The sequence below is a fragment of the Amblyomma mixtum genome, chromosome 7 (genome assembly GCF_055824585.1).
Source record: "Amblyomma mixtum isolate Tamu chromosome 7, ASM5582458v1, whole genome shotgun sequence".
NCBI classification, from domain to species: Eukaryota; Metazoa; Arthropoda; class Arachnida; order Ixodida; family Ixodidae; genus Amblyomma; species Amblyomma mixtum.
The window spans coordinates 37,272,814-37,284,630 of record NC_143018.1 but is presented as its reverse complement, the minus strand read 5'-3'; the positions used below and the strand labels follow the sequence as shown (position 1 = coordinate 37,284,630).

The following is an 11,817-nucleotide window of genomic DNA, read 5'->3' as shown; positions in this document are numbered from 1 at the left end:
GATAACACATTACAGAAGCACACCGATGCGGATACCGCGTCCTTTTTTTTAAATCAAGAAGATAGGAAAGCAGAAGTATTTCGATATTCCTTAGGCAGCCTGCTGTGATCAGGCAGAGCTTAAATTGTTCCACTGAGCCCCTAAAAATTGCTGCCTTCAGCCGCCTGGATAGCGATGAACGCGAGATCACATTCTAAATGATCAGAAGCGCGACTTTAGCTGATAACATTCATTGTCAAGTATTTTCCATGTGTTGCCTAGTTAGCTGACGTACGCCTCGTGCGGTTTCGACAAAGTGCTGAGCTCATGCCTATAAGCATAGAAAGGTGGCGGGGAAAACCACTACGAGTCCTAATAAAAAATTCTTTCTCCTCTCTCAAGGCTGTGTTACGGGGCTGGGTTAGACGCAGTAAACTTCATCGCAGGTGCCTATAACTCTCACGGCAAATGCCTCTGCTGTATCGTTATTTAAAACAAATGCACTAAATTAATGAATTATTTCAACTACATTGATTACAAACTGATTGCGTGCAATGAGCAAGAGCTCAGTTTCCTATCTTTGAGAGCAAACTTGGAAGTATTTTGACAAAGAAGGTGGAGGTACTCTACAGTCGTTGGCGGCTGACAGCCCAAGACTGTATCAACCAGTCAGACTTATTACAAACAACCCTTTGATGCCGTGGACACTCATCGGTGTGAGAATTCCCGACACGTTGGCCCTTACTTCAGCGTCTTCGCCCTCATCGCTGCGGTCTTCGATTGCGGCGAGTAGGTCGTCGCGAACTGCGCTGAGCCAGACAGCAGCGTGGGTGGAAGGCAGGTCTCGGAACCGGAAGTGGACGCCACTTTGTGCGGACATAGCCGCGGCGGCGGCCATCTTGGTGGTCACCTGCGTAGTGGTCCGAGGAGGATCAGAAGAAGGAGTGGAGACTCACTCTGACATGGGCGAAGACTGAATAACGATTATGTGACAGCGCGGTTATATATATTTTTTTGGCATGGAGTGACATGGTACACACAGAGTGATTAGACTAATACAGTGACCGCAGCGGTGGTCTAGTTGTTTGAGCAACCGCCGGTAGGCGGGAAGTGCGGGGTTCGATCCCCCGTGCCGCCGGGTACCCACTGGTGATACAATGGGTACAAGTTTTCCCCTGCCTGGAAATCGGCTTTTTTAGTGTGAAATGGTTTGGAAATGGGTCTTCCACCTTGAATAGAAGAAAGAAACCTTTCGCCACGGCGCTCACTGGCAATAGATTCCCTTGAGCCATAAAATTTCATCGCCGACTGATACAGTCCCAATGGTACATAGACAGCTATAATCGAAGGCGTATACGGAAGTGAGAGTGATTTTGTTTCATAACCCTAAACTGCAAAGTGGGTGTCTTTACTGTATCTATTGTGACTGTAATGATTTCCTGTTGGTTTTCATTTCGCTTTATAAGTTTACTGAAGCTGTCCGAATATAAACTTAGTTATATTTATGGTATGCAATGCCTTGCAATGTTATGCAATCCTCATTGCACAAGAACGCGAAAAGACACGGACTCAGGGAAGAGACGATAGACGAGCACATGTAGCGCTCGTTTGTCGTCTCTTCCCTGAGTCAGCCGTCGCGTTGGCTCAGTGGTTATGGCGCTCGGCTGCTGACTTGACAGACACGGGCTCGATTCCGACCGCGCCGGCCGATTTTCGATGGAGCCGAAATTCTTGAGGCCCGTGTGCTGTGCGACGTCAGTGCACGTTAAAGAGCCCCAGGTGGTCGAAATTTCCGGAGCCCTCCACTACGGCGTCACTCATAGCCTGAGTCGCTTTGGGACGTTAAACCCCATAAATCAAAACATCTTCCCTGAGTCCGTGTCTTTTCGCGCTGTGTTAAAATGAATTGCCACCAACTCACCCAAGCTTGTACACTGTATCTTCAGAGCATTTATTTTGCTTTTAAAGGAAGAACAGGTTGTAGTCACGTGTCGAGCCACCTTTTGCTTGCTGCTGATTGGTTTACATCATAAGGGTTAGACCAGAAAGAACTGAAAAAAAGCTACACAATACCACGTGCACTTCTTCGCTTGGGAAGGCGAACCAAGTTAGGTTTTTTGGATTACGGCTTAGCAGCAGAAGACCACAGAACAACCTGTACATCCATGGCGACCAGTGCGGCGGTGAGGCCCGGGTCCAAGGCGCAGTCGCAAGACATGGCGCTGATGAAGCGTCGCATGCATCGGGCCATCGACTCGGGCGTCAGGTAACGCTCTCGATGACGCTTCCAGCGCATCAGTGACAGGCTGTGGCCCACGTTCAGCACGCTCCGGTTGTCCGACCTGCCGCAAAGGAGGGCGCCGCCACGTGTTATTAACGCAAACCTTCGATATAGTCGACAACCCTTCCGATGCACATAACCTCGTTTAGACTCGCGCTGTTTAGTGGCAGCTCACAATTAATTGTGAGTTGAACCTCGTTATAACGAAGTTGAAGGAGCCCAGCGATTACTTCGTTATAGGCGTATCTTCATTATAGGCCGCGTTGACCGAGCTTCGAAGGGGAATCGTCATTCCTTCGTTGTATCTAACATTTCGCTAGAAACCGTTTCGTTATAAAGAGGTCCGACTGGTGGTTTTACAGTTGGCAGTAGCTCGCACGAAAATCGACTGGACCCCTCCTTTCATACCAAGCACGAGAGTTGTAAAAGTTAAAAGGGTCTCAATATTCTTCCCACCCATGCCAAGAGTTCGAAAAATGGCAGTAATAATCTACCACCTTCTGGTAAAATGCTGAATTTGAAACTAAAATAAACAACATAAAAGCAGCTCTGGCGCTTGAAGAGATTAGAAGCGCCTGCAAGTTCGAATAATTAGAAAAAGGAAATACACAGGGAAAGGGTAAAGGTGAACGGAAAGTACGCGCATTTCTTCTCCATTTGGTCTCGACCTACTATATATCGAGCCTACATAAGGCAGGTTGCTGACTCATGAGCCGCAGAACCGTAACAACAGGAAATAAAGCAACCAAATGGGCGCACTTCCACCCGCACAGTCACTCATTGTTCAGGCCAACTACTTGGGGAACATGTCCGCGCAGCAGGTGAACACAAGAGCATTCTGTTGACGCATACTACAACGCCGGCGGCGACGTGGGCAGCGTTAAACCGAGAGAGTCGATACGTAACCATAGCTGCATATATATAAAAAAAAAACATGTTCCGATATAGTGCCGCTTAAAATACAGTGAGCCACATATAGGAAATTCATATATCGCACATAGTCTACGACAGGGACAGCTGTACACTCGTGTAACTGCCACAGTCATTGTGCAGTTGTCATGCGTCGACTTAACATGCGTCTGACTTAACTATAGCCCAGTACGCGCTCAGTAAGGAACGGCATCAAAAGGAGAGAGTGCGCATTGAAACGAAACCACAGATCGGCAAGCAGTTTTATCTCTTGTTTAGCATGCTCACGACCAATGCCAAAACGTTAGTGGGCCTTAGTGCGTCGCTGTCTCAGTAAAACAATGACAATTTTCCTTTTTGTCTTCTGCGATCCCGAGCATGACTGAGAAAGTTTCTTGCCGCCGGCTGGTTTCGCGGGCTGAATGAATAAACGAAATGCAAGGCATTCACGTGACGTCATGGACGCCATTTTGGGGTACAGCGCGTAGCTTCAGCAGTGAGGACCGGAGCAGGTTGCGATAAGCCGAATAGATATATATGCCTGCGGTTTTTAGCCGTGCTACATGCACCAAAAAATGGCGGCCACTGTTGCGTCACTGCGTACTTTTTGTGTTGTTTCAGTCCCACGTGGCTTCTTGCGCTCGCCGCTTAGTTTCTAGAGCGGCTTAGTGGGCTCCTGGACTAGCCTTGTCTCATAGTTATTGAAAGCTCTCGTGCTGGCGTCCCTCTGGAAGGCGACCACATTCACAATGGTGGCTCAGACAGCCCTTCTGAGTTGTCCTATTCAATACCCGCCGGTATGAGCCATATGTGTCAACGTCAACGGGGCTGTCACTTCAGCGAAACAATTATAAATGCGACCGCACCCACCCCTATGTAGCCCTCTCTGCTGCTTAACTGCCGAAGCAGAGTTGTGCTCAGAAACCGCAGTGGGACATTTGGCAACGGCATAGATTAGTGAGCGACGCACGCGCAAAGCCCTCAGTTAAAGCGTAATAACCCCCACGAGCGAGCAATACGGGGAGGGGGGGGGGGGGAGGATGTGGAAAGCGGTCACTACTGCAATCACCACGCAGTCGTTTCTGCAATGGCCGAGCTGATAACGAAATCATTTAACCAAAAATATTCTTTACCACCTTGAGACAAGCGCTGTGGAAACTTCTATCGCAGCCATAAAACAATTGGGGGCAGCTAAGCTCCGCCTGAAGGGTATGACGCGAAAGCGTAATAGGTTAATTCCCATATGTACAGAATGCCGTTCACTACTGTACATTCATAGATCCCCGGGAGTCCTCACACCCCCTCCTGGCGCAGTGGTGCAGCGGTTAATTAAGCGACGCGCCAATGTCCTCCGACGGCAGGTGCTCCCAGCGGTGGGCCTTGTGCGACCTCGGTTGCTCTTCCCGAGCGACAAATCCTTAATTTAACTGCCACCTGCCACGGTGGGCAGTTTTCTCCCTATCCGGTGGGCAGGTTTTGATGACGACACAATGTCACGTGACCTATGTGGCCCGCCTGCCTCCTATAGGCACCCTGCACCCGCCAGGCACCGCCACCGTCGAGGCTGCGTTCAGCTCCCCCGCGCGGCCAGTTCCTCGTCCCTGTCAGGAAGGCTCGCCCCGCGACTTCGAAGGGATGGCGTCTGCTAGCGGCTGCCGCTTTTCGTATACAGGCGGGATTTCGACCTATTCATTCATGATGCTGAAAAATTCCTTCGAGGAGCGAACGTCAGGAAAGGAACGAAGATTTTTGAAGCAGGCCATGTACACAACGTGAAAGAGGCGGTATCTTGAGACGGGAGCGAAGTAGCAGCGCGGTGCACTGCGCAGACAAGCATCCCTGCGCCACCGAAAACGACCAAATTAACGCTAAGAAATATTTGTATCTGGTGCCTGTTACCGCTGAACTCTCACTCATTTTTTTTATGTAGCTATATTCCAGTAGACAGCTTGTTACCGCAAGCTGTAGTTGCAAGGCAGGCATCGCAGGCAAATGTAAATGCGCTGCTACCGTTGCCGTGTTTTTGGAGCGGTGTGAAACGCACTGCAAAACGAGCCAACCGCAAGCCTGGAGCGTTCCTGCATTTAAAAAAACTTACCCTAAACTTTTAAAGACGGCCAGGCGGCATAACATTGAAGGTAATTAGAAAAGTCCAGTTTTTGAGCGAGCGGCGCAAACTTGACTTCATAACATTCTCGTCTGCTGCACCTTCGGTGTTCGATGTGAAATGCCCTGTTCAAACTACGCCTTGAAATGATGTACCCATGGCGTAATCTGCCGCTCATATTTTTCTAATTTTTCCAGCAACTGTCAGGTCCTTGTCGTTGCAACACGTGTGTCAGTGTTTTGATGATATGAGATGTCCAATGAGATGTCCAAGCTGAAAAGGATGCAAGCTGCGGCGAAGCGCCTGTGCGGACTGAAACTCCTGCGGAAAACATAAAACTTTTTGACTGGGATTGTGCAAAAAAGGAGCATCCCAGCTATTTCATGTAGGATTCTTGCAGAAAGCCTGTGCTCAAAAAGCGGGATTTCATTGCAAGCTTTGTTTAATCTCTACACATTCAGTACAAGTACCCTAAATTTTCGACATTAGCATTGTACTAAATTATCACCCAGTCGTTCAGATGTAGAGGCAAAGATTTATCAGGAACATGTTGCCGTTCCCCTGAAAGCATGCCTTTACTGTCGAAAAAGACGCTGGACGACAAGGCGCAGTGGAAGCGAGCAAGGATTCCGCGCATAACTGGAAGTAAGGTAAACGATTCTTTACTGCGCAAAATTCGGGCTTCTTCCTCAGGCGTGACTGCGGGAGAGTTATGCGTGGCTTTTTAATACCACATATTGTTTACAGCCATGCATGAGTCAAATAAGCTTCTGCACGGGTTTGACCACTGCTAGACCAGAAACCGCGCGTGCGTGTTGCCCGTCGCGAAGGGCGGGCAGTCTCCCAATGTCGCGTCGGAAATCCACAAAACCTTGTCCCAGGCGAATTTATATACGCATTATTGCATCCTGTAACACAGCAGTGTGTCCTGCTGTTGTTATGTGCCATTTTTTGCTCCGTAAGGACGCCCAAAACTGCTTCGGGACGGCGCGCGCAGCACAGCGGGAGCTGTCCGACTGCTCCCGCCTTCCTGACAGGGACGCGCGCGCCGCCGCCAGTGGCGCGCGCGTCGCGCGGGAGTTAGATGCGCAGGGTGCCTATAGGCTTCTCTCTGGACACCCCTGTCAGAGTCATGCTCGCGATTTTTCGTTCATGCCGATGCCGGATTTTCTGGGTAACGTGGTCTTTAACGCTGTTGCGATAAAGAAAAAGAAAAGAGTGTAGCCGATTGGAGAGATCTGCAGACACGCATATTATGGTCGGCTATAGACAGCAATGAATATTTGAGTGATCAAACAATGCAGGTGGTTTGCTCCCTGCGCGTGACCACCTCGGCAGGTGCATTACCTCGCCTCCGGTGCGAACACCATCTCAAAGAGCACGTCCAGGTCGTAGTCCATGGCGAGCGAGATGAGCTTGGCGAGCACCTCGGCCGAGGCGTTGTCGCTTCCGGAAGAGGCCAGGAAGTGGCCCGGCTTTTCCTTCCCAATGAAGAGCGCGCTGTCGATGAGCCACGGCACGTCGATGCCCCGGTAGATCACCTCTGCGCACGCCACGTAGCTTAGGGCCGCCTTGTCGAAAGCCGTCAGCTGCCTGTTCGGGTCCAGGTACATCGACTGGCGCTCGCGGAGCTTGTCGTTCGCCGCCCAGTACACCCTCGCCTGCGCAACAGAACGGGGCACTGCCACCCAGGGTACTCGGGTGCACACAACAGGTGCGAACGCGCGAGAAGTTTTTTTTGTTTTTTTTGGGGGGGTTGAACGTCCCGAAGCAACTCCGGCTATGAGGGACGCCGTAGTGAAGGGCTCCGGAAATATCTACCACCTGGGGTTCTTTAGCGTGCACTGACGTCGCACAGCAAACTGGCCTCTAGAATTTCGCCTGCATCGAAATTCGGCCGCCGTGGCCGGGATCGAACCCGAGTCTTTCGGGTCAGCAGCCGAACGCCGTAACCACTGAGCCACCGCGGCGGGGCAATATGTTTTTCATGATTCGCCTGTGTTCTGACGTCCGCCAACACTGATATTACTATGCCGCAAAAAGCCTCTCTTTACCTCAAAAAAATGTTTTTTTGAGATAAAGAGAAGCTTTATGCGCCATAGTAATATCAGTGTTGGCGGACGTCAGGACACAGGTGAATCATAGTAGCTCGTAAAGTTTTTAATTATGATAGTTAACTTTTTAACTATTGTTGATAGGCGCCCGCTTGCAATTAGTGATTTGTAGCCGGCCGTTAGCAATAACCATATCAGCTTTTAGAATTTCGAAAACGCGATTATCCTTGCCGCTGTGACTCAACTATTTTGGGCCGTTTCTGGCACCATTCGAAAACCGCGCGCCGGCAGCAGGGCTAAAAGCGACGCCAATCAAATCGCGTCACTTTGTCACGTGGCCTGCACTGTCCCGCCCAGGCTGGAATACCGTGACAATGCGCGCGTCTGCTGGCGCTGCGCCGATGAAAAGGATTAAGGTTCTCCGACGGCACCCGCGGCGAGCATATGCTTTGCTGATGAATAGCGAAAGTGATAACCTAGGAACGCCGACAGCGCAAGCTACGCGGCATTAAGCGGCACAAGGTATTCAGACATAAAACAAGGATTAAAGCAGCGGAGACAGCTTAGGAAATGTCCTGGGGTGGTCATCTTGTAAGCATGCAGACTGTCTTCGCGTCAGTTGAGCGCTGACATGGCCGCAACTGTTGGAGACCACTTTTCGACTACTCCAATGGTTGTCATTTTTACGGCGTACGTGGGCGCGTAGAAGAATGCCACTTTAGCGGCACGGTTGTACGAAGATGGGCATCCTGGTAGCCGTGTGCCCTCCGGCTGCACTTTCACAAGAGTCTTCAGTCTTTTTGTGAGAACAGTGTCGGTGCACCCTCAACGTTAAAGAAGTGGCTCAGTTTTGAGCGAGGAGTTGGAAACTGGCGTCTTGGCCTATGTGGACGTCAACCCACAGGCCAGCGTGAGAGAAATCGGCGATGCATTGGGATGCAGTTTCTCTTCCGTTTGGAGAGTTCTCAAAAAGGACAACATGTATCCGTACAAAATATGCCTGCACTAAGCACTGGGAGGGTCTGATTTTCAGCGCCGGCTCGATTTCTGTAACTGGTGCCTAATAAAATACGAGGACAGCCCTGCATTTTTCGACAACGTGATGTGGACCGATGAAGCGCACTTCTTCAGAGATTCCACGGTAAATCTGCACAACGCCCATTATTGGTCAGCCGCCAACTCACATTGGGTACGAGGAAAAAGACATCAGGTTCGGTGGTACGCAAATGCATGCTGCGGGATATTTCAAGGACGCATTGTACGTAGGCCCCTACTTATCAACGGGGACCTCACCGGCTGGATACACCGAGCGCATCCTAAACGATGAACATCGCCGCCGAACTTCCGCTTAACGTGATGCGGTTTCAGCATGACGGGTCTCCACCACACTCATTCTCTTGTGCTATGGACGTTTTTGCTGCTGCTTGGCCTCCGACTGACTGCTTGACCTCTGAGGTCCCCAGACTTATCTCCCCTTGACTTTTTTCTCGGGGGTACGTGAATAATAAGGTTTATACGACGCAACCCTCCAGCCTTGATGACCTGAAGCATAGAATTACTGTGGCCTTGACAAGCATTCCGCAGGACATGATTGAGCGCTCTGTCCGCGCGATGAAAGGTGGCTTTTTGCTGTGCATTGCCATTGAAGGACAGCTTTTCGAGCAGGTGATGTAATGCTCTTGTATTGTACAGGGGTGATAGAAAGAAATGCGAACAAAGCAGAGCCTAGGCGTTTATTATTCGTATTCATTTTCATCGCGCTTTTACTTTGGTGGTAGCGGGAATACGCTAGATTCTTCCGTGATTCATTCCAGGACACCTCTAAGGTCTTTTTATTACCACTCAGGTAAAAACGCCATGAAAAGAAATTCGAACCGCGGAGAGCGTAGGCGTCGCGTTGTTCGTGTCTCTTTTTTTCGCGATAGTACACACAGCGTAATTGCTGACTGAGGCACACATATTTTTTTTCTTCCACACGCGAAAATTTTCTGTAGTGTAATAAATTTATCTTTATAGATAGATTTTTATTCCTCTTGGTTGCACGGTCGAATATGTCGGACACCGTTTTTAAAGGCTCAATGTTAATCCGCTTGAACGTCATTACCATCTGCCTAAATGTCACTAACATATTATTTGCACTTCAGCCTTGTAAAGGTGACCTGCGTAGCTTGGAAACGGAATCCATGAACTCATATCGGCGTACTGTTAGGTCTTGTGTTTTCTTTTCATTTTATTTTACAAATGATCGCTTGGTAAAAGACATCAGCACAGAGGACTTTATACGAGTCGTTTGCTGACTCACTTTTTGTTGAATGCGAACGAGTCACTGCCTTGTTAATCATAACGTAAAACCAATTAACCGCGCTCATGTCCTTATATACTTATGCTATTGTTGTGAACGCGATAGTTATTGAGCAATCTTGGCGGAGGCTTTAACAAATTTCAAAGCCAGTGAAGAACTATTAAAAAATACAAAGAATTAACGGGAAAGAAGAGCGAAGGCAACGAAGGGCAGGTGGCGCAAGAAAAACCTTTCGAGCAAAAGGTGTTATCAAACCATCAATTTTCGACCCGGAAAAAACGGAACGTCGTGTGAAATCGAAAAAATATGCAGATAGTTTACTGCGTTAAAAGTGACAGCGCAAGGAAAACAAACGTTGAGCGCGCATTTCTTGCCTCAAAATTACCTGCCCGGCAAAAATGAAAAAAAAAAATAAAAGAACAGTACGCGCGTTACTTGATTTTACAACTGCCGGAACGACAAGTACTTGACCTGCCGGTGCTTTCCTAGCAAGAAGGCCGGTGCTGCCAGTTCATGCTCTTGGTATGTTGGAATGGGCAGGATGACACTGATACACAGATAAACAAAAATAGCATGATTCAAACAGCTCAGCACTGTAGCCGCAATCCGTGCATTCAGGCCATTCAGGCCATTCAGGCCAAGAAACTCGTTCGCCAAGTGCGGCAGCCACTGACTCAGCTTCGCTTAGAAAGCAAGGCAGCAGGAGGCGGGAGGGACACAATAAGCCACGTGACTGCCCCCTTGAGTGACGCAAGCATGTGGGTGTGGCTGTATGCCCGCATTGGCCACGCGGTTTCGATTTCACGCGCCGAGAAGACCCAGAATATCTTGCCGCGTAGCAACAAGCAGATTCGCATTTTCGAAATTCTAAAAATGAATGTGGTTATTACTAACGGTCGGCTACAAATCACTAATTGCAAGCGGCCGCCTCTCGACAAGAGTTCAAAAGTTAACTATCAGAATTTAATTAAAACATTACTAGTTGACATGATTCGCCTGTGTTTTGACGTCCGTCAGCACTGCAATTACTATGCCTCAAATAGATTCCCTTTACCTCAAAAACCCTACTTTTAAAAATTACTGATCACCTTCCCTAAAAAAGCTGGTATACCCCGGCCACATACCGGTACCACAGGCTCAGTCCTTTCTAGTTTAGACATTGTCATAACTGTACCTTCATCAACACCAAACGAATTTTCACAATGGTGCACATTAAACGTTGCCTATTGAGCGGGATTAAGAGGACTTCTTCCCGAGGCTTATCGTGAAAAACTACCAGTGTCTCGAGTGATACTGCTGTAATAATTTCGCAGCCAGGTTTTAGCTCACGCACGTACCACGTTAGGCGAAAAAAGCAGACAAAATTGAAGTGCCAGCCAGCTATTACGTCACACGGGTTTCATATGTCTGTCGAAAATAGAAAGAAATTGAGTAAAGTTTTGTAGGTTTCCGTGTAACTGGAGTTAGAGAAAACGTCGAATAATAAGGTTCGGCTCTTGCCATACATTCTTCCTTACTCTCACTTGTAATGTTCTTGAAGTTTACAGCTGCAAAATGATGCAGAGAGAAGCCCAAATACGAAACAAAGCGATTGCCTGGAAACGCTTGGCTTAATACAAAATCTATCATTATAGACTTGATAGAGGCAACTAAGAAAATTTGAAGGAACAGAAGAATGAAGCAGTAACTTCAATGTTTTACCGCGTTTTCAATCGATCATTCAGTTGCCTACTGCATGGTCTCAGCGGGTGACTCGAAGAACAACCGGGTCCAAAAACCGCGCTATCTGCAGCTCCAGGATTTTCTCACTAACTAGAACTACTGCTTCCGCATATAACCTTACGCGCCTTATACAATGGAGTTTGCTCGAAACGTTAATTGGTTTATTGCGGTTTAACGTCCCAAAGCAACTCAGGCTATGAAGGACGTCATAGTGAAGGGCTCCGGAAATTTCGGCCACCTGGGGTTCTTCGACGTGCACTGACATCGCGCAGCGCACGGACATCTAGAATTTTGCCTTCATCGAAATTCAGCCGCCTCGCCAGGATCGATCCCGCGTCTTTCGGACGTTCGCCCTGTCGGGCTGACTCCGAGGGCTCACCTCGATGTACCGGAACTGGTCCTCGAAGCGCGAGTGCCCCTCGGGCCAGTGTCCACACACGTACTGGTAGAAGTCGTCGCACGG

The 11,817-nt window shown here is 48.9% G+C and overlaps 1 protein-coding gene across 1 annotated transcript; it reads right to left on the bottom strand.

Annotated features, from left to right (window-relative positions):
* Positions 1 to 469: 469 nt before the first annotated feature.
* Positions 470 to 6,959, bottom strand: LOC149335678 (uncharacterized). The gene is made up of 3 exons (XM_089553858.1): positions 6,624 to 6,959; positions 2,135 to 2,321; positions 470 to 889 (listed from the first exon to the last, which is right to left on the bottom strand). Exons 1-3 carry the CDS (start codon positions 6,887 to 6,889, stop codon positions 641 to 643), a joined length of 702 nt encoding a protein of 233 aa, XP_089409984.1. The 5' UTR covers positions 6,890 to 6,959; the 3' UTR covers positions 470 to 640.
* Positions 6,960 to 11,817: the final 4,858 nt, after the last annotated feature.

Bases quoted from the DNA above. Each gene is read 5' to 3' on its own strand.
- LOC149335678 (XM_089553858.1), bottom strand. From the start codon at position 6,889: ATGTACCTGGACCCGAACAGGCAGCTGACGGCTTTCGACAAGGCGGCC. The intron at 2,322-6,623 runs GTAATGCACCTG...CCTTTGCGGCAG, and splicing joins GTGTTCGCACCGGAGGCGAG to GTCGGACAACCGGAGCGTGC. The intron at 890-2,134 runs GTTGTTCTGTGG...ACCACTACGCAG, and splicing joins TGGTCGCCATGGATGTACAG to GTGACCACCAAGATGGCCGC.